Here is a 23,007-nt window from a genome sequence, read left to right on the forward strand (position 1 = left end):
ACTTTTATCACATTTTCATAGTATTCTTGAAAGTTTTACATGATAATCATTTATGCCCCACACTTTATTGTCATTTTGTTACTCTAATAATTCACACTAGCTCTCTTATCACACCAGGTTTGTGGGTAGCTAAAGCATTGGAAGGAGATGCGAAATTTAGGGACGACATGACAGATGTACCGATACAAACACAACGTGGAGGATCTTGCGACAATGATGGCGTTTGTCAAACTTTTTGTCCAGGTTGTGCAGTAACAAGATGTATCTTCAAACAATGTGTTTGCGAGCAATGTATTCCTCCAAAATCAAAGTTACGTGTTAGAAGAGATGCAACGACGGAAGATGGAGGACAGACATGACTTGCGACGACAACAACACTTGCATTAAGAACTGTCCCTGCTGTGCTTTTGTTCAATGTATTGACCGAAAATGTTTTTGCATTAAGTGTTCCCCTCATTCACTACCAAATTTACTTGCTTAAATCATATTCGTAACTTCTTTATACTGAATAAAATATATATTTATACTTTTCGGTTTGGCTTGTGTTGGATTCGGGTTGACTTCAATTTGGTTCTCTTTCTAATTCGGTAAAACCAATTTATAAATCACAAAAAAAATATTTATTTGATCACGAAAGTCATTAAATTCTCCATTTTAATAGTAAAAACAATTGTCAAAAATAAACACATGGAAAATGTAATCTAAAAAATTTAAATCATCATTTTGAAACCTTATATAATATCATGTTTAGTTTTGGATTTTGTAATTCCCTATACATCATTTGTAAAGGGATTTTGACACATATTTTCTCTACAATCACTTTTACTAAATAAATGTGACATAGCATACTAGAAAAAATGGAGTATTTTCATGTTTACCATTTTTTTGGTATCATTATTCATGTTTACTACTATTAAAAAGATATTTTCAAAGATACATTCTTTATTAAATGATAAAAGACTCTTATACATTTGTGTCTACATATATATATTAAATAATTATTTAAATAAATAAACTTTTTTATGTTTTCGATTTTTTTTTCAAAATTTCATTTCAAAATTCGAATTTTTTTGAAACTATTATTAAAAAAATTTAAGAATTTATTTATATATTTATTATAATCCTAAATTTCACATTTCTAAAGTTCTACCCTACCTTTCAACTCTAACTCTAAGTTTAGATTAATTAACCCTAGGGTTATAAATGTTTATTACTCTTCATTAAAAGTGAGGGTAAAAATAGTTAGTGTAAACATGAAAAGTGGTACTATAAATGTGGTATTTTTGGTAATTTTTCCTTTACTTTTTGATAATTATACAACTTTTATATCAGATTTTTTATTCATTTAAACCAGTCGCTTTAATATATTTTATCCAAAAATAGAAAAAATCTATCTAAAATTATAATTTTAAATATATGCATATCTATTCTTAAATATAATTTCTAATAATAAAAAAATTATTTTATCTTAATTTTATGTTCAGTTAAATAAAAACTTGAATTAAAATATGGATAAAAATAACAAAATCTAAAATAATAATAAATTTTTATTTGATTTTAAATGTAATTTAAATTTAAAAAAATTATTACTGCACCTAGTTCAGGAAAACACTAAAAATCATGTTTTCCGTTGTTGGTTGTATTTTTTCTATTCATATATAAGTAGAATATAGAAATTGAATCTAATAGTTTTAAACCAATATCTATAAACCTAGTATAATATTTAGTTAACCTAGTTAAATATGCAAAATTTGGATTTTCAGTTCGGTTTTAAACATCACCGAACCGAACCATTCAGTTAAATTGAGATATATATTTGGTTTAGTTTGGGTAGATTTTGGTTCGATTTAGTTTTTTTTTTCCACCCAAACTAAAACCCATACATAAGACTGGACCACTAGTAAGAATTATCTTTCACATGACACTAGAGTCTAGAGATAATCTTCCTTCTAACACACGTAGTATTAAATAGATGTTGAACAACCAACGCTCATAAGTGCTGTAACAAAACAGAGTTTGAAACAATAACAAATCACCATTTTAAGACAGTTAAACACATAGACAACATCAACAACAATAATGACAGAAATACAGAGAAACAGTGATTTCTTGCAGAAGAAGGTAGAGACTGAGGAGGCCCAGCACCGTTGGGGCTCTGCTTTCCCCTAGAGGCAGTAGTATTTTCCTTGGAGCAAGCAAAGTTACAACGGCTAGGACGAACAATTCTGTACACACCCGAGCTTGTGAGCAAATGTATGTCCTTGTTATTGTCTTGTCCAAAAGAGTAGATGTAACCAAGTGCAGGTCCTGAGTCAGCTCCTCCTGGTGCCGCCGTGCACTTCACCGGTGAATCTTGGCTGCATTTAAATGGTATTTGAGAGTCAGTGAAGTTACCGCTACCTTCTGGTGATTCTATTGCTGCCCACATCGCGTTTGCATAAAGATCTGCATACAAGTACCTGAAACAAAAAACGGTTGATGATTTAGGGTTATGGTTTATGATTATGTATTTAGAGTTTAGGGTTTAGTATTTTGACTTACGTGCCGTAAGAGCAAGGGTCAATGTTGGAACGATAGAAGTAACCACCAATAATGGAAGCAGATCCTTCATGTTTGTTAACTTCGGAGTGGTTGTAACCAAGAATAGGAAAAGTCAGGTTAGAGATCTCAGAAACATTCTCTCCGAAAGGCGATAAAGGAGAGAAAACATAAGGTCCTTCATAGATTCTCCAGCCATAGTTTCCACCCATTGTTATGATATCAACTTCTTCATATGTATCCTGTTACATACTTTAGCTCAGCAGCCTTTATCTTAAGTCTCTGATGCTTAAACAGCAAGAAAGAAACAAACCTTTCCAACATCTGCACACAAGAAGTACTCCGGTCTCTCGGAATCAAAGCTGCAACGCCACGGGTTTCGAAGCCCTAAAGCATAAATCTCACCCTGTTCATCTGCATTGCCTTGGAAAGGGTTGCTCTTTGGGATAGAGTAGTTTCCCCATAAACCAAGCTGAGAGATTTCAGACACGCCTGCAGAGTTTTGTTACAGAAAGTAAGTACAAAGACACCAAACACAAACTCTCTAATACCAAACTGTTTCCGTCACTTAACTTGGCATAACATCAACATCAAGCCTCAAGATTTTGCCAAGCAAAGACTTCTTGTTCTGTGCAAAGTTGTGAGTATCTGAAACTCCTCCTCCATCACCAGTCATGAGATACAAATACCCATCAGGTCCAAAGAGAATCTGACCACCGTGAGACGACGAATAAGGAAGTCCCATTGTGAAAATCCTCCTCACTTCAGATGCCTTACCAGTCTTTGCCTACACAACAAGCAATCTTTGTTAGTTCCTTGCTCTCCAAGAAACTCACATTTTGGTTGAGAAAACACACAAAATCTTAGATTCTTTACCGTTGAAGGGCTTGAGGAAGTACCGTTTGCGGTATACTCAGCCACAACGGTCTGATAACGGCAAGGCTGGTCACCGTCGTCTTTAGGAAGCTTAGAGGCATCACAGTTTACATCAGAGTTACAAGCACAACGACCAGTGCATCCAGGAGACTTGACTTTATCACAGTTAAAAGACGCGAAGAACCTCCCGTTCTCTGCGAACTTAGGATGAAACGCCATCCCCATCATACCAAACTGTGTATCGAAACTAACTTGATCCGTTATGTCAACAAAAGGAGTTGACTCGTCGAGTTCCATCGCTTCACCTGAGTCTTGATCCGGTATTGTACCTAACCAGATCTTACCAGGTTGGTTAGAGAAGAAGGCTCGGTTTGAACCGTCAGGATGAGCTACCATGTTGAGGTAAGACCCGGTTCCTATCTTCTCAACACATATCCCTTGAGGCGGCTTTAGATCAGTTTCTTGGTTAACCGGTTCACCATTGAAGCATTTGGTTGTGTTGTTGTTGTTGGTTTTTTCTGGTCCACCAAAGGCGGTACAGAACTCGGTTTGTGATTTCCAGAGATCCGTTAACGTTGAGGGGGTTGAAGGGGAAGTAGCACCGCCTAGTAGAGTGGGACTAAAGGGAGAAGAGACGATGGAGATGTTCTGACATGTGTCCCATAGCTTTGAGCATAAGTCTTGAGAAGTTGTGTTGCATAGAATTGGAATTGGAGAAGTTTCATTACCAAACAGTTGTCCAGAGAATTGATCACATTTCTGGTGAATATACTCATGAGATTCAGATTCAAAACAAATCAAACTATTGCAAGATTTGAAACAGAGAATCTTGAATTTCAAGAAAAATGGCTGAGTGAAAAGATCTGTACTTACAGCACAGAGAACGGATTTGAGAAGGGAAGAACAGTTTGAGTCAGAGATGTTCATGGAGTTGAAACGATTCTGTAATTCAAGATCATCTTTGGAGTTGCAGCAAGTTTTTCCTGAGTAGGAATCGCAGAACTCAAGTGTCTGGTTGGTGTTGACTTGAGTCTCTGACCAAAAAAAAGACAAAAACTCAAAACGACATGAACACAACAACAATTGAACTCAAAACGACATGAGACTTACTTGAATCTGAGCAAAGAGGATGAGAAGTTGTTGAAGAGAGTAGAAGCAGAAGAAGTAAACAGATATGAAGAAAGATAGTGATGGCTTGGTTTGTTTTTGCCATCTTAGAGCTATGCAACAACACAAACTTGTCTTTGTTTCTCTCACAGCCACAGGAGATTCAAGGCTATATATACATACATGTGTCATGTTTGGTTAAGGAGGTAGGAACGTAGTGGTAGTCTAAATACGAAATAGACGTTGAATATTTTGTCCATAATAATAAAGAACTCTTAAAGAGAGAAATTAAATTAAATTAAATTCTTGGATAGGGTGAGGACGGTTACGCTAATTTGTCTATCTCAAATATTTTTTTTTCTCGTGACAATCTATCTCAAATATTATACATTTTTTGTATCAATTTGTCAACCCTGTTCTCGAAGTTTGATTTGGCAAAAAATGTACAACTTAGAAAATAAACATAACATCCAACTTTTCTCAATAGTTATTAATGGACAATGCGATGATCTAGTTTCTGACATATTATTGATTAATCATTATAGTGTTTGATATTTACATGCATCAGTCACATGGGAAAGCAACCTATATATATGATTATATTGTACTATTAGTCGTGCTCATATGACACGATCTCACATACAGCCAAATAAAATTCTACTATTTACTAAAAGTTAAATAAGAATCGAATAAAATGTAAACTAGATTATAATCGATGCACGACCAGAAAATAAATCCAAGCTACCAACATTATTTTGACGATAAAGAATGAACATTTTGGCACAACCCTGCAAATAAAATGAGATAATTTCATATCAACAATATCAAGAGATTAGTGGAAATATATGAAATTACCTAACGTGAACATTGGGTCAATTTACTCGTCCAGTGATGTTGACATTTTACATCTTTACCTTCAATTATTATGTTTTTCCGCGTTTCACTTTCCCACCTGCTTTATAAAAGTTTCGTTGTAAAAAAATGCCATGGAAGAAACAACGAATATTACTTTCTGTGTCCTAATTAAGTCACATGTCTATGCGATTAATTAGTCTTAGTCATAAGACGTATACACCGATACACTGCCGCAGTGATTGTGGAGAACTATGATAACGCATTTCTCTACTTTCACGGATCATCTCGACCCAAGTTGTACGTTTTTTTCTTTTCTTTTTGGAACTCAATCCAAGTTGTACGTTTTTTTTTTTTTGTGCACCATCCAAGTTGTACGTACAAAACAAGAAGTTTCTAAGGTAATCCTCGTCAGACAAGACAAACTGTACCTCACGAGCCAAAACTCAATTTTTTTTCTTTTTTTTAGTCAATAGTTTTTAATTTAAAGAAAACGGGCCAAGTCCAATACAAATTACATGAAAAGCTCACAAAACAAATCGGGCTAAGACTCGTTACCCAATTGGGCCAACTTCCTACGGCCCACTTTGAGAAACCCTAGACTCATCACGGAAATGAACGCGGCCGCCTCGCAGATCAGGCTTTTCGTTGTGTGGACACGTGTTGCCATCCTCGACATCGTGGGTCACGTGTCGCGAGATCATCGCATCACCACTGCTTCTCGTCCTCGCCGGAGATCCAATCCTTCGGATCTCCCGACCACATTGGAACTCCAGAGTTCCGTCCATCTTCACCGTAAACAACTTTTGGGGTTCTAATACTAGAGAGAATCGATCGCCGTGGCGAGATCTCATCCACCACCGTTCACCGCAGCCACCCAAAGCATCGCATGCATCATCACTCTTTACGCCGGAGAGCTTCACTCTCCTCCGACAAGACCACAAACAACTCAAACCAAGACTAAAACGGCAAAATAAAATCTAACGAAAAAAAAACTAAACCCTGATAGACTAGGGGTCGAAACCGGTGACGCAAAGCTGTGATAGCCTTCACCCCCCCGGAAGCTAGAGCCGACGGCGGCGGAACTAAGGAAGCTTCCCCGCCACGGAGACAAAAGACCGGCGGCGACGGATCTGTGAGAGCCTCCGTCTCCCAGAGATAGAACTCGAATTACTTAAACCGCCCCATTCTTCCCGCGCCCGCGTCGTGACTGCAGTACCAGAACCACGCCGGTTGGTGGCTGACCAGAGCTCCTGAAGAACCCTAAGATAGGAGGATCACTTTAGCTGGGTGTTGGATATGATCCGAGAAGGCAAACGACACTTCTAGAAGTGAGATGGATTGAAAGGATCGTCAAGAGATGCGTAATGACTCTTGATATACCCACGATCTAAGGCTAACCACCAAAGAAAGAATGAATGTGTTGGCTAACCACCAAACAACACACAAAGATGAATTGGCTGACCACCAAATCAACAAGCCGGTTCACACCAATGAACTAGCTAAAGAACTCTCTCTCTCACTCAGAGAAGAAACGAAATAAACAACCAAAAACTGAACTGATTTTATTGATGAAATGAATTACATATTTATAGTATTTTGTAGATCTAGGAATTAAATGAAAAGTAGATCTAGATCTAGTCTTTAATACGAAAATAAAGAGATAAGACTAGACAAAGTGATTGTTCGGCTTCTGTCCAGATTCGTTGTATCCTGAAGCATGAACCGCGGTAAGGAGAACGACGGATGTGGGACTATCCGTATGAACCACCATGTCCGGATCATGAACCAGACTGGACCAAGTGCGTCCTATGTCTTCAGTAAGGTGAAGGATCCTTGCCTTAGTGAGATTTGGCTTATCAAAGTGCATGAACTGATCAAAAGGGTCGATCAGTCCATCAGTACGATCGCCGGTACGTGCAGTATGGGCCAATCGAGCCAAAAGAGAGAAGTCTCGATCATTTTGTGAAACCTCATGATCCAAGTCAAGTCTGGCATGATCTTTCTCAAGTCTGACATGATATTTCTCAAGTCTAGCATGATCCAAGTCAAGTCTGGCACGGTGAAAAACATGAACCTCGGTTGAAATGTTCAGAATGTCCTGAACTCCATGCTGTTCCATGTAATAATTCGTGGACTGCGGCACATCATTCCCTTCCTCTTCAAAAAGATTTGCCCTCAAATCTGAAACATTAAAAGGAAAAGGATTATAAGCAAAAGAACCATAATCAGAACGTTGTTCACCTTGAGTTTGGTCCGGTTTGTGAATGGAAGAAGATCGTTCTTTATGACCACAGTTTTGCTCTCCACCTGACCCTTCCTTCGGTTCATGTGCATAGTCATCGAAAATTGGTAATGGGTCTTCCTTTTCTGGCTCGCTTTCAACTTTCTCCAAAGTCACCAACGATTTCTGTTTTTGGCACTTGTTGGCGTAATAACCGACCCTATGGCATTTGAAGCACCTGGTAGAAAGAGCCTTGCTTGTGGTTTTCATAGCCTTGCTATTATCAGAAGACAACACATTAGTTTTCAAATCAGAATTTGAAAGAGAAGAAGAATTACTTTGTTGTTTTGGTGCAGAAGAAGTGTTGGTGTTTCCCTTCTTTTTGAGTTGCTGGACAACATGAATTGCCTTATGCAACATATTTTCCAAGCTGGCATAACTCTGAAGCTCGTTCTGATCAGACACGTCATGGTTGCTTCTCTTGGCTTTGGTGAAGGGACAATCACCTCTCCTGATCCACTTCTCATCATCATCGAACTTGTTTTGTCTCTTCCTTTAGTTTCTTCGTTTCTGCACAAAATCAAACCCATTAGAAGCAAACTGTTTTTTATTTTAAAAAATCATTTGCTCTTTTTCTAACACGGTTTTAAAAAGAAAGTAAACATCTTGTTGTAGTTTTGATTTCTTGAGAAGTCCAAACATCCTGAAAACACTTAACAAAAGAGTTAGCAAATAAAAATCCTCACACTCTCAAAGTGTTTAGCTCACGATTTTTAGATGATCACTCATAGTTCTTTCCACTCGTTCAAAGGATGATAAACAGTAAAAATTCAGCAATCAAACCCAAAACAAACTTTTGTGGAAAAAAGAAAAGAGAAAGAAGGATGAAGAGAATTTTGATATGGATCCGCCTTAACTGTCCTAAGGCTGGGTTTCTCTTCAGCCAGCAGGGTTTCTTTTCCACCACTCCCCCTGGATTTCTCTTCAGAAGTGTGATTCAAACCAAAACTTTTACTCTCTTTTTTTTTGATAGATTTTTTTTTTCTCTTTTTTTTTTTTTAATAACTGGCGATCACAAGGGAGTAAAGAAACAGTCCGGATCCAACAAGAAATAAGAAAATAAAATCGTGGAGAGATAAGAAGACGAAAAGATGAATTGAACAAGCCAAAGTGGCTCTGATACCAACTGAAGAACCCTAAGATAGGAGGATCACTTTAGCTGGGTGTTGGATATGATCCGAGAAGGCAAACGACACATCTGGAACTGAGATGGATTGAAAAGATCGTCAAGAGATGCGGAATGACTCTTGATATACCCACGATCTAAGGCTAACCACCAAAGAAAGAATGAATGTGTTGGCTAACCACCAAACAACACACAAAGATGAATTGGCTGACCACCAAATCAACAAGCCGGTTCACACCAATGAACTAGCTAAAGAACTCTCTCTCTCACTCAGAGAAGAAACGAAATAAACAACCAAAAACTGAACTGATTTTATTGATGAAATGGATTACATATTTATAGTGTTTTGTAGATCTAAGAATTAAATGAAAAGTAGATCTAGATCTAGTCTTTAATACGAAAATAAAGAGATAAGACTAGACAAGGTGACTGTTCGGCTTCTGTCCAGATTTGTTGTATCCTGAAGCATGAACCGCGGTAAGGAGAACGACAGATGTGGGACTGTTCGTATGAACCACCATGTCCGGATCATGAACTAGACTGGACCAAGTGCGTCCTATGTCTTCAGAAAGGTGAAGGATCCTTGCCTTAGTGAGATTTGGCTGATCAAAGTGCATGAACTGATCAAAACGATCGATCAGTCCATCAGTACGGTCGCCGGTACGTGCAGTATGGGCCAATCGAGCCAAAAGAGAGAAGACTCGATCATTGTATGAAACCTCATGATCCAAGTCAAGTTTGGCATGATCTTTCTCAAGTCTGGCATGATCTTTCTCAAGTCTAGCATGATCCAAGTCAAGTCTGGCACGGTGAAAAACATGAACCTCGGTTGAAATGTTGAAAACGTCATGAACTCCATGTTGTGATGATTCCATGTAATGATCCGTGGACTGCGGCACATCAGCTCCAACAAGTGGAAGCCGGATAAAAGGAGAAGGAAACAAGGCCTGATGATTTTATCTGAAAGAAAAAGGGCTCCAACGACGGCACGGACGCTTATGCGCCGACCGACCGCCGGATCCCTTTATAAAGACTTTTCTCTCTAACTTTTTCTCTCTGAGATTTATTATACTCCTATTTACGCTCTTTTTGGTGAGCCAAAACTCAATTTCTTTTCCAAATAAACTATGACTTCTTATTAATATTTAATAACATATTTACATTTAACAAAAAAAAAAGTAAATCACTTTAATATATATACAAACCTGCCTATTCAATATTTCTCAGAAGAAAAAAACCTGCCTATATAAAAGACGACCGAATAATCTGAACAACCCACTACGACTATTATACAATAGGCTCCATCGTTAACAGAAGACCAACTGTAAAGTTATAGTCTACATATCAGAGCGGGGCACGTCGAAGGAAACTGAGCCATGGTCCGCAACTTTTCAACCTAACTAATACACAACAATTGACGGGATCAATCCAAATGGCAAGCCAAAAATGCAAATTGATGTCAACTTGGATCTCCTTAGCGACATCAATACTATTAAAACATGAACATGCCCCATTAATAATAGTTGAGTCCAAAAAAAAATCCTATAATATATACTTATAAAAATAAACCATAATAATTTCTAACTATATCTAAATATATATTTTGTAACCACTACTTTAATTCCTTAATAGTAGGAACCCACTAACAATAGCTAAAATAAAACTGTCGACTGATATAAGTTCTGTAACATATATTTCTTACAAGTTTATAACCATCTATAGTATGTAATGCTATATCATCATCTTATTCTTATTTTCAAAAAAGCATATCATCCTAATATTTATACAGCTAACCCATAAATTGATTAAACCAAATTGGGTTATAAACTTTAATATAGGCTTTGTTTTTTTTTATATCGTTAAGAAACCTGAAAACTATGATATATCTAATAACCTTAAGAAATTGGATTACGCTATTTAAATTACATATCTTCAGCAACAAAAATATTAATACTTCAAATTATAGTGGATATTCTCGGTTTAAATTATAATATTGTTAGTGACTACAAATTAAAATATAAAATGAATTTTATGATATTTTTCTTTACAATATTTAAAATTTAAAATTTAAAATACATTTAGAAAATATTTTTACATTTATTTATCTACAACCATCCGCAACCGCAGTTGAAACAATTTATAACATTTTATGATCATTGTAAAACGCCAACGATGCTATCTTAATAGAATTGTCAAAACGCAGTTGAAGATTTTTTATTTATATTATACAACATAAAGAGGATAATAACAAATATGCTGTATTACTGGGTGATAGAAAATAATATAAAATATTTTTTCATACCAATTAGTTACACAGGTTTCTTGTGGATTTTTTTTTTATATTTTACAACATATATATACAGTGGACTATCATAAAATTATAATAGATAACTGATAATAAAAATAAACTAATCCAAATCAAACAATTAGTTCTGTTAATAGATTCATAATCTACAAATCATATCATCTTTTTTTTTATAAAAACTAAAAATTTAACTTCCTGTTTATATTACAAACAGATTCATAATAATATAACTAAAAATGATAATTGAAAGTTATGTATTGGTTCAACCAGTGGTTTAACTGGTAGGACGGATTCTGAGTTTTAGCGAGTTTTATTTAATCTACAAAATCATATCATCTTTCTTTTTATAAAACTAAAAATTTAACTTCCTAATTAGAATACAAAAACATTCTAATAATATAACTTTAAAAAATTAATAATTAAAAGTTATGTATTGATTCAACCATTGGTTTAATTGGTAGTCGGGTTCTAGGTTTTAGCGGGTTTTTGTAGGTTTTACTGTATTATTAAATAATATTTTTTTCTTAAAACTCAAATCGGATTACATACCGGATCACCGGATTTACCGATTCAACCGCGGATCTGGATCGGATTTCAAAACATTGAGTACATGTGTATAGCTATGCAATATTACAAATTCAATATAATTATCAAAACCTCTTACTAATAATTTTTTTTAAAATGGTATACAAATATGTGATTACAAAAAAACATAAAAATTAAATTTCTATAAAAATTAAAACAAAAAATATACCCGCCCTTTCAAAGGGCGGGTTAGAACCTAGTTTTATCTTAATTGCTTTCCCAATTTCTCACTTACTCTAAGAAAATTTAGTTCATTCAACGGCGTGGACTTTTTCTCATTAATGAACGCATTGGACTTTTGAAATACTAGTCTACATCTTCTAACCTTTTAGAGTTTTAGGGGTTATAATTACATTCTAGAAGCCAAGAGATTGGTCTTTTAGACATTAACAAACTACTCAGGAAACTCTGCTTTGAATTTGTGCTGTCATGTTTTTTACTTACAAAGTTACAATGGTTTGAAACAACTAATCAGAAAGACTTATCCAAGAAATAAAATAGCTAAATTTTATTGTGATCTATGTAGGAATACAGATGATACGAGATAACGAGAAGAATATAATTTGTCCACGAAGATGATGAAACAAACTGTATCTGCTGATAAACAAGATAAAGTTTCTATTATATAAATATTTTCAGGGTTGACTCTACTACACAAACACTTGCAAGGTTTTCAAACTCATTTGTTAGTTTGTTAAGAAAGAATCGTCACTGCTTGAATCATTAGATATTGTTAGTTGTATCCATGTGGGATTGCACATAGTGATTTGCTCATTGCTCTCGTTCGACGGCCAACGTAAACTAGTATTATATAGAGTATACTCCATATTCATAATAGAGAGACTTACTGTATGAGACACTTATTTCACTTTTTTTACTTCATTAGACACATCTCACTTGAGGGACACTTCTTCCTCTCCCTTCCTATGTGTTTTGACTCATACACCCTTTTGCTTTGGTTAGTGATGAGTTAGTTTTATTATTATAAAATGGCTGCCAGCTTTGTGGGGACCAACGTGTTTCCTTAGATGAGATATTAAGGTTTTTGTTTTGGTTTGGGAGACAAAAAGCCACCGTAGGATTGAAAACGATCCAATGGTCGGGGCTTACTGTGTTTGAAAAAGGTAGGTCAGGTAATAAATGCATGTTATCTTCCGGGTTGAAGGAGAAGGAGCTGCAGCAGGGAGGCGAAGAAAGGTGAGTTTTTAGTTGTTTCTTGTTTAAAACCAAAGACGTAAAATCTGTTTAGATTTGCTTCAAAACGTTTAACTATAATCGTTTTAATTTTGAATTTTTGTTTTAGTTTGTGAAAGAGCTAGCTTTGAAGATGGACGACCAATGTTTGGTTCTAAGTGGAGAGTGGGTGTGTGGGGATGGAGGAAAATGGGATTTCATCATTGAGAAGCATCGAATGGGTCGTATGGTGCCTGTGTACGAGGGCATTGGTTGTGTGGATCTTGAACGCAACGTTATGCGGGAGTTTGTGGTCGATGAAGCTCGTTATGGTGTTTTGTTGAGCTACTGGCCACCAACAAGCCTGGAGCTTGCAACTGGGATTAGGACCCCACCGGTGCTGATTACAAATGATGGTACTGTGAAGTATTTCTGCAAGCATCTTAAGGTGACCGGGGCGATGAATCTGTTTGCTCAGTTTAAAGAGAAGCCAAAAATTGTGGACAGTGATGTTGTGGATGACACGGATATGGGTTTTGTGTCACCAGATGCAGCAAAATTTTCGTCTGGGTCATCTAAAAGGGGTTGCATTCCACCAGCTGCTTCAGTGACTAAGGTGATAAACCTTGAGGAAGATGATGATTTAGTACGGGAGGTAGAGAGGGTGGAAGAACATTTGATGAGTGGGAAGAGAGTCAGAGGAGAGAGCAGCTGCGGTGTGGAGGATAGTGGTTTGAGTTCTGGAGCTAACAGTGAAGGAGATGTTGTTTTGGACGAGATAGAACTGAGGCCCAGAGGTTACGACCAGGAGTTTTGGGACCCGTTGTTGGCTGGAGATTACGGAGGTTCCAATGCCGTTAATGTTGTGTTTAACGAGGATGAGATTGTTGAAGGACTGAAAAAAATTTCGGGTCCTAGAACATATGTTGAGGTAGGGGGGTCAAGCGGAGGAGATAAGAAAGAAAATCCACTGAAGCCGGAGGATTACAATCCTTGGATGGGAGGAGGTGGTGGCCCTCAGGCTGGGGTTAATATGGAAAGGCGACCTGCACGTAAACTCGCTGATGTTGACGACGAGGAGTTTGATATTCCTCCAATGTTCGACGACACCGAATATGATGTGTCAGAGATCCCAGACATGGATGTGGACGAACATGACAGTGAAATAGCTGTTGGGAAGATATTTGGGAGCAAGGAAGATTGTCAGATTGCTTTGGCAATTTATGCAATAAAAAACAGTTCAAGTTCACGCAGACGAGAACGAAAGTTGATTCATTTGTTGTGGAGTGTCCAGACAAGAGATGTGATTGGCGTGTAACTGCGCACGAGATCCGGGGGTGTGGTTACTATGAGATAAGGAAGGCTCAGCTTGATCATCTGTGCCCCATTGAATACAGACAAGGCTACAAGAGCAGAGCAACATCTCGTGTCATAGCTGCCGTGTACAAAGCAAAGTTTGGGAACCCGGGGAAGGCTCCTGTTGCGCGTGATTTGCAGAAACTACTTCTGGAAGACCTGCGTGTGAATGCTTCGTATATGACGTGCTACAGGGCTAAGGAGAAAGCAATTGTGGGTGTGTGTGGTTCTGATGAGGATGCGTATCTGAAGCTCCCTGAGTATCTGTACATGCTTAAATTGGCAAATCCCGGTACAATAGCGGATTTGGAGACAGATTTAGACGACGATGGCGATGAACGTTTCCTTTACTTGTTCCTTGCATTTGGGGCTTCAATCAGTGGATTTAGGAAGCTTCGCCATGTGTTGGTGATAGATGGTACCCATCTTAGCGGCAAGTACAAAGGAGTTCTCTTGACAGCTAGTGGGCAGGATGCAAATTTTCAGATTTTTCCTCTAGCTTTTGCCGTTGTGGACGTTGAGGACGAGGATGCTTGGACCTGGTTTTTGCAAAAAGTGGAGAGGATTTTAAGCGATTCCCCCAGTCTAGCCATAATATCAGATAGGGCTGTGTGTATTTCCAATGCTGTGAGCAAGATTTATCCGCAAGCCAAACATGGAGCTTGCATAGTACATTTGGCAAGAAACGTGAATTCAAGGTTCTCAAGTAAGCACTTGGCAGAAATGGTGACCAAGACAGCCATGGCGCATGAGCCACGTGAGTACAAAGATCTTTATGGGAAGATCAGGGCCGCTAACAGTGCATGTGGGGTGTATTTGGGAAAAATAGGTACAGCTCGTTGGTCAAGAGTAAATTTCCCGGGTGAAAGATATAACATCATGACTAGTAATATTGCTGAGCAGTTGAATAATACGCTATTGGAAGGTAGGGGAGCCAACATTCTAGAGTTGATTAAGTTCATTCAGAGAATGATGACTAGGTGGTTCAGTGCGCGTAGGAGGAAGGCGGAGAAACACAGTGGCGCTGTTGCTATAGAGGTGGACAAAGAGATGACAAAGAACATGGCGACAGTTAAGGGGAGTTACATAAATTCTGTCAATGAGTGGACTCGTCAAATTTTAGGAAAATTTGGGAGGTCAGACAAGGTTATGCTAGCGGAGAGGAAGTGTAGTTGTAAGTATTTTGATAATATCAAAATACCCTGTGGACATGCAATACTAGCAGCTAACGGGCTTGGAGTGTCAACGGAAACACTGTGCGGTCATTGGTACAAAACATATGTGTGGAGGGAGACATATGCAGGTGTGATAAATCCAGATGAAGATCCAAGGAATGTAGACATACCTGAAGAAGTAAGCAATATGGTTGTATACCCTCCCATCACAAAGAGGCAGCCTGGACGTCGTCGCAAGTCACGCATTCCCTCCACGGGGGAGATCAAGGTGAGTAAAAATGATTTATTAGACATAAGATGTAAAACGGACCGTTGCTGATGAAGAAAGGGTTGTTTGTATTGTTTTAGGTACCGAAGAAGAAGTTGAGTCAGAACAAATGTGGGAGGTGTAGGGGGATTAGACACAACCGGACTAATTGCGCTTGTCCCATCTAGGCGTGTAGCTGAATGAAGTTATCTTGTGGAGCATAACGGCGGAGTTTGTTTTTGTATGTCCGATGCTGAGGACATAAGTTGTTTTGTTATTGTTGTTCTTGATGGTCCTTTTTTGAAACAATATATCTAGAGCAAACAATAATGATTTAGGTGATGAGGCATGTTTGTTGGATTTCAGATATCTTCTTCGGTGATTTATGAGACCTTTATTAGGTGTTTTTTGTGGATGTGGACAAGAAGATATATGTGGTTGTTGCTTTGTTTTATGTTGACTACATTATGGTGAGGGATGGTTGTTGCTGTGTTTTATGGTGTTCACACTGGAGTTGTACTTATGGAGACTAGTCCCGAAATGAAATGAAATTGAAAGTACTAATAAAAGTGCAATAGGGTAATGATCGAAATCATAGTAATCTTAAACACAAAAGCATTAGGTGATAACATAGACGAAGAGTCTTGCAACAGAGACATTGGCACATCCAAATTAATTCATCTAGTTGGTCAACCTAGCGTAGATCCATGCCATTGTTCCCAGTGCAATGGCTGCGACTGCAATGTTGGTCAATGGGTTGTACGCAGTAGCGGCCACAGTTGGGGAGGCAAGAGTAGATTTTGTGGTAAAAGCAGGGCTGTCCTGAGTGCAACAGCTGTCGGTCTTGGCATCCATTAGAATTTTGAGTTGATGGAGTGTGTGCTCGATGTGTTTGGCCTGGATTTCCAAACGTTTGGATGTGTAAATCTTGTAAGAGTCGACATCTTCCTTCAGTTGGGAGTGTTTTGCATCTACCATGTTGATCTCGTCTACAATGGCTTCGTCCACCCACTTGAACAAGTGGTTCTCGGTTTTTCTCTGATAATGAGAACGAAAATGAGATCTATGTTTTTGAAAATATGTAATGAGACAACAATAGACGCCTTTAAATGAAGAATCCTAATTGAATGTACCTTAAGCCCAATCTCGCAGCGATAGAACCTGCGGAAAAGATTCTCCTTTGTTTGCGCGCCGAATGTAGTCAGATTAGCTCCACACCAACAACGTGTGTGTATCCCAGTTGTTTGTCTCCCTGTATGTGACCGTGAGGAGGAAGAGGATGAGCTCATGATTAATGTAGGAGATTTGCAAAGGGTGGGTAGGTAAGAGGAGAAATCAGATTTACTTTAGCTGAGAAGTAGTGTAGCTGAGAAGTATTTAGGGATTCTGTAGTTGAGGAGACTTAATGGAATTGAATATTAGGATGAGGTCCGTGTTGCAATGTAGCTGTGGTCGTGGACATGTTAGATGAAATTTTTTTGGGGTAGTGGATGTGGACATGAGAAAACTTTGATTGATTGTAAGCGTGAAATGGGATATAAAAATTGTTCACTTTGCACGCTATATATAGTAGAGAATCGATCAATAGCAAATGCAAACGTTTTCCATAATGGAGGCCTGAAAATCAAGTCATAATACATCAACAAGTCTAAGCGCTTTCAAAGTTTTAGAAAGTGTTACATAACCGAGAATAAGATAAGAAAAAAGGCAGGTGTTGTGCCAAAGAGAAAAAGTCCAGAACCCCAATATATTACACACAAAAGGTGGGGTGGAGACAGTAGTTGTAGCTTCTAATCATAGTACGCAGGCAGCACCATGGTCTTGTAGATGTCCATTGCGTACTGCTTGCGCATGTCATCGACAATCTGGTCTGTTATGCCAGCCATTCCAGGTGATGTATCACCATGTGAGTGCAACTCTAGGAACTTCATTGTCACAGGTCCGCAATCGCCGGATCGAGTGTTGATGTAGATGTGTGGGATACGGTTGCAGATAAAAGGCTTGACACCTTTGAATTGGGTAAGTTCACAATTGGCAACTTTCCTGACAAGGTAAGGGAGGCAAGCAAGTACGGGTTTCATCCACTTAGCCATGCGTCTTGCTCCGTTCAAGGTGGGGAGAGGATCAAGTACTTCAACTAAACCCATATCAAGATTGATAGCTAACCCAACCCAGTGAGACTGGTTCCATAGCATAGGGGTGTAGATGGTGTAGATATCCTCCATCCATTTCTTTCCAGGGTACAGAACAATGTCGATCAATTCCTGGGGCCAAACGAAGCTGTCCTTCTTTTTCTTACCACACTTGTTGAAATCGTCCCAAATGTCGTTGATAGCTGAGCAAAAGATAGGTGGGGCGAAAGCTGCATTTTCAGTCTGAAGAATGTCGGAGTGTCTTGCAGAGAGCATGTGGACCAGAATTTGCATTTGCTGAACATGTAACAATGTTTGGAGTTAAAGGAAGATTAAAACAATAAATAACAGGCTTACATGTAACAGAGAGTGTGACTTACGTAAGTGGTTGTCCATTGTTGAGGGTCTGCGATGTCGAGAAGAGATTTATTGGAAAACTCGAATTCAGATAGAGTACAATGGAACCTGTGACAGGCAGAAATTGAGTCAAGAAGGGATGGAATGGAGAGGCACTGTAAATATTGGCATGAAAGAAGTAAGGAATTGTTGTTAGAAATATTTTACACATTCATGTTGGCTCGAAGGATTTGTTGGAAAAGATCCCATTCCTTCTGTGGAAGTGGGGTGATGAGATCCAAAGCAGGAATCACTGGAGATGCGATGAATTCCATAGCGAGAAGGTCCTCGAGTTCTGATGGAACATGTGGTGGGGGGTCTTTAGTTTGAGTGAGATCGACGGTGGGGTCGTCTGCAGCCATTTCCTGTTAAAGTAAAGTGATTAGATGATATAATTATACATGTCTACTATAAGTTACTGAAAGTGTTCTTGGTTTCATACCTCCTCAGCAGAAGTGGGACGCCCGATGCCTGGTGGCGAGATAGACGAAGCTGTGGCTTTAAATGCATTGGGTGTCGTTGCGTGGCTAGCGAAACCAAGACCACTTTCATTGCTCTTGACCGGTGATGTTAGTGAAGTGAAAGGAAGTGGTGAGAACCGTAAACGAATGGCTGTCGGAGAGGATGGACCAGCTGTATTGTCGAATATTGGACCTTGGGAAAGAGGTAGGTCAGGGCTTATTGCGTCGTATATCCTGAGACCATGATTGAGGATGTGACTAATCTCGGGGCTGTTTGGGTGATTAGCTTTATCGTAGATTTTGGATGGCGGGTCCCACCGGCCGGGGAATAATGTGCCGAAAGTACGAGTCTCGGTGGGCTTCTGAATGGTTTCTTCACGAACAAGACTCTTGAGGATACCGTTGTTAGGTCCATTGTGACTTGTTTTAGTTGACTGAGAATGTAGGTGCACAGCTGCTGTTTCCTCATCCATAACATCCACATCCTATAATGCAAGCAAACAATCTCATATCACAAATGGGGGCCAAAGAGAATAGACTGCTGCCGGTGAATATAAGTGAAAAAGTGTATTCGTGAACATCACCTGGTCCGTAATATTCTGCTCATCATTGTTCACCTCGTCTGATTTGTGATCAACCAAATTGTGGACGTCCTCTCGGTCGTTTTCAATAGCATCGACGTCCTACAATGATAATGACTTAGAGTTAGTGAAGGGTCTCCAAAGAGAAAAGCGCTTAGTCACCATACCGAGATGATGGAATGAGAAGAAACGACTCTAACCTCCGTGTCCAGAACGTTGGTTGTTTTAAAAAGAGGCTCGACCTCGTCGTGTGATATGTGTATCTGTGAGACGGGGACAATGACTGCTTCGTGGGCCACATCATCCGCGGGTTCCAGCTGGTGGTCTAAGTGAGAGTTGTGGATGGTGTCTTTATTTTTTTCCATACCATCGAGAGCCTACCATGAGAACGGTGAAGGGGTTTTAATGAAGTTTTACAAAATAAAATCAAACGATAGGTTGTAATTCGAACCAAAAGATGATTGAACTTCACCTCGGAGGCGTGGACAGTTGTGGTGTGGACGGTTTTGTTGGGAATGTCATCAGGAGTAGTGTTCATGTTTTTAGAAGCCTGGCGGTGGATATGAGCATCGTACTGACTTATGAGAGGTGACTGGGGGTCCTCATGATCATCTCTCTCCATAGCATCCACACCCTACAGGGACCCAGAAAACATTGTTCCTTTTAGATAAATTATTTTAGGATAATTGGCTATCGTTTGGAGGGTGATTGAACATCACCTGATCAGTTGGAGGATCGCTAGCGAGAGGTTTGACGGGTGCAGTCTCAACACCGCTCTGGTGTGTGTCAGGGAAATCCTATAAGTAAAACCGAAAAGGTCAAAAATGAACTTTTAGAGAACATTATAAGGGTCATGCTGAACAAAACAAAAAGATCAATGCTGAACAAAACAAAGATCAAATGTGTGTGAACATTATACCTGATCGATGGGTGCTCCCTGGTCTTCATGATGAGATGACCGTTGTTTTTTGCAACGAGATAGTACTGTATGAAATGATGGTTGTCTACCATGCGCTTTTCTCTTCTTCTGATTTAGTAAATTTTGCATCTGTTTCATCTGCTTTTGAAGTACCAAGACCATCTCCGTTAGTTGTTCGTTGGTGAAAGTGTTGACGTTTGAGCGTGTAAAGTAAGAACTTATGCGCCTTTGCTTCCTTGAAGACGTCTCCTTCTTGATGGTCGGCTTTGGTTTGAGAGATTGTTTGACACGAGTGAGCTTCTAATTCCCGTGACGGTGACCACGAGCTTTAGGATTTTTAAGTAGAGGCTCCGTTGTTACCCCACCAGGCCACATAGCTTTGTTGAACGTGTACTTCTCAGATATCAAGTGTTCCAGGTACATAAGACGGTCATCCTTGGTTTGGTTGGGCCAATCTCCCCAACCAGGCTCCGCTTGGTTTCGATAGCTATGACCGGTGAGACAGCAAGCTGAAAAACATGATTAAAAATGTGAAAAATGAGTTTTATATAAAAGCCGTGGACGTGGACATTGTTCTTCACATTATCTATGTTTATTTGACAATTACCAAAAACATTAGAATTTGAGAATCTATACTAGACCGGTACTTACATTAGAAGAGAATTCAACACGCCTAATATCAATGAAATTTATGGAGTCGTGCTGGGGTAGGTAACCATCTTCAAGGTCCATAAGCGTGCGGTTATCGATGGGAGCAGGGATGAAATGAAGCAGTTGCGGGATGGCCCGGAAAGCAACCAATTGGAGTGTAAGAGGGAAGCTCTGCAGTCTGAAAGATCGCTGCTTGAGTTTGTGCACGAGCCAAGCGATAGGATCCTTGATCTTTGGTGGAGCAGGCTTGGGTGGTTTCATGCAGGAGATGGTCTTCAAGAATGATTCTCTACCCCAAGGAAAGGCGAAGAAGGTTTTGAGACTCGTAAGCATTCTCACATATCGAGGAGTGGGGCGTGGGACTTGTTTGTGCGCAATGAGAACGCCGTCGACTATGATAATCAGAGCTATACGAATCTTCTTCCAAAACAACATGTCCTTGTCTTCCTCAAGCATCTGACAGAGTTCAGCTATAGTTATCATGTTCTTCTCCCCAAAAAGTTTCTGCCAAACTACATCTTTGCCCGCTACAACAGCCTTGGCGGTGTCGGGATGATATCCTTCTGTAAAGGGGGAACAATTCAGACCTGTTACAGCTCCAAACTCTTGGAGACCGTAACGGAAAGGGTTTCCACCAAAAACAGAGAAAAGCGTATGGTCGCCTCCGCATATAAGTTGGCGTGAGAGGAAGGAGTGAATGAGCTTTGTAGAGATAGGAGCTTGTCGGGAAGGGATGTCGAATAGCTTTCCGAAGCAAGACTGTCGGATGGTTTGAAACTCCTTTGTGTCACTGAGAACACGACGAAGGAATGGTAGGATCTCCGGTGAAGAATATATGTTAAGTTTGTTGATGGGGAACCTGTCAGTCGCAAATAGCCTCAACGGGAGACGATGATCCGGTTGCATGGTTCCTGAAAAGAGAGAGGAGAAACACATTAGAAGAAAACCTCTGTAAAAATGGAGAAGAAAATCGGAGGAAAAAAAAAAACAAGAAAATTGTAACTGGGTTCAACAAAAACACCATAAGAAGAAGGTAACTGGAAAACTGTTGTAATTGAAAAGGTGAACAGATAAACCGAAAATCCCCAAAAATGGTTTTCCCAAACCCTAGAATTGAAATTGAAGAGATGAACGGGGCTACTCCTGAAATTATGAAAAAGATTAAACCTTTACAAAAGAAGAAACAGAAGTGGGGGGATGCTAACCGGAGGAAGACGACGGTGGGTCTGAGTCCTGAGAAGCGGCGTTCTTCTTCTTCTCCTTCGCCTGAGGAAATGAGGGTTTTTTTTCGCCATTAGACTTCGTCGACTCCGTGACAGATCCGGTTGGCTTCCGGCGATGAATCTTCGTAAATCTGTCTCAACTCGATTTCGAGAATGGTGGAGCTAAGTTTCGAGAATGGTGGAGCTAAGGTGTTTTTGGAAGATTTGAATGGTGGAGCTAAGGGGTTTTCGAGAATGGTGGAGCTAAGCCTCTCTTGTTTCAAATCTCTCTCGATTTGTCCGACACAAAATCAGAGAAAAAAATAAAAAATGTTGAACCATGGTTACTTTATCAGTGGTTAGGTAAGTCTGGTGTGGTCTAAAACGAGGGCAAGAGTGACTTTAGACAAAGGTAATGTGTGCTCCATGTGGGATGTGTCTAATGGAGTAATTCATAAGACATAATGTGTCTTAGAGAGTAAAAAATTCTTCATAATATTATATATAAAATGTAGTGTGTTCTGAGTGCAAAGACGTATGAATAAGAAAATAATGCAAAAAAGAAAGCACGCGAAGCAATATTTTTTGTGATGTTAGGTGTTGAGATATTCCATGTTATTTTAGTAATCTAAAAGTCTTATGCTTTGTATTCGCACACTGATATATCACTTTCGAACGCAGATAAGATTTTGCTTTTTGCTTTTTCCTTTTTCACTAAAGGATACAAAAAATTTAAATTTAATGAATACAGGAACTGGACCATTTCCGTATTACCCACTTCCAAATTCTTGTCGCTCAGCCTACTGAAGTCTTTGGTTGACCTATAAAAATACTTGCATCATCATGCCATCATTCCGATTATACATGATGCGTATAATACATCCATCCGTGCATGTGTGTTTCAAATACAACCTATGGTATTTTCTTGAAATTTCCACTAAAAATAACAAAAAGGAAAAAGAAAATCTATGACAACTATAGCAAAGGATCTAGTAATTTTTTCTGGCCGCAGTTACAAGTAGGTAAAGTGACAGAAAAACA

At 39.0% G+C, this 23,007-nt stretch overlaps 2 protein-coding genes across 2 annotated transcripts; both read right to left on the reverse strand.

The window, feature by feature from the left end:
- Nucleotides 1-1,932: 1,932 nt before the first annotated feature.
- On the reverse strand, nucleotides 1,933-22,842 carry LOC103874702 (HIPL2 protein). Its single transcript, XM_009153135.2, has 10 exons — nucleotides 22,831-22,842; nucleotides 19,479-19,480; nucleotides 5,377-5,476; nucleotides 4,525-4,690; nucleotides 4,288-4,448; nucleotides 3,415-4,173; nucleotides 3,112-3,325; nucleotides 2,852-3,030; nucleotides 2,542-2,780; nucleotides 1,933-2,459 (listed from the first exon to the last, which is right to left on the reverse strand). Exons 4-10 carry the CDS (start codon nucleotides 4,625-4,627, stop codon nucleotides 2,033-2,035), a joined length of 2,082 nt encoding a protein of 693 aa, XP_009151383.1. The 5' UTR covers nucleotides 4,628-4,690; nucleotides 5,377-5,476; nucleotides 19,479-19,480; nucleotides 22,831-22,842; the 3' UTR covers nucleotides 1,933-2,032.
- On the reverse strand, nucleotides 16,306-16,913 carry LOC103874858 (uncharacterized protein At4g04775). The gene is made up of 2 exons (XM_009153286.2): nucleotides 16,758-16,913; nucleotides 16,306-16,662 (listed from the first exon to the last, which is right to left on the reverse strand). The coding sequence occupies exons 1-2, from the start codon at nucleotides 16,911-16,913 to the stop codon at nucleotides 16,306-16,308; spliced, it is 513 nt and encodes a 170-aa protein (XP_009151534.2).
- Nucleotides 22,843-23,007: the final 165 nt, after the last annotated feature.

Source organism: Brassica rapa, chromosome A06, assembly GCF_000309985.2.
Source record: "Brassica rapa cultivar Chiifu-401-42 chromosome A06, CAAS_Brap_v3.01, whole genome shotgun sequence".
NCBI classification, from domain to species: domain Eukaryota; kingdom Viridiplantae; phylum Streptophyta; class Magnoliopsida; order Brassicales; family Brassicaceae; genus Brassica; species Brassica rapa.

Bases quoted from the DNA above. Each gene is read 5' to 3' on its own strand.
- LOC103874858 (XM_009153286.2), bottom strand. From the start codon at position 16,913: ATGAGCTCATCCTCTTCCTCCTCACGGTCACATACAGGGAGACAAACA. The intron at 16,663-16,757 runs GTACATTCAATT...TCTCATTATCAG, and splicing joins GCTGCGAGATTGGGCTTAAG to AGAAAAACCGAGAACCACTT.
- LOC103874702 (XM_009153135.2), bottom strand. From the start codon at position 4,627: ATGGCAAAAACAAACCAAGCCATCACTATCTTTCTTCATATCTGTTTA. The intron at 3,031-3,111 runs GTTAAGTGACGG...AAAACTCTGCAG, and splicing joins TGATGTTGATGTTATGCCAA to GCGTGTCTGAAATCTCTCAG. The intron at 2,460-2,541 runs GTAAGTCAAAAT...TTTTTGTTTCAG, and splicing joins GACCCTTGCTCTTACGGCAC to GTACTTGTATGCAGATCTTT.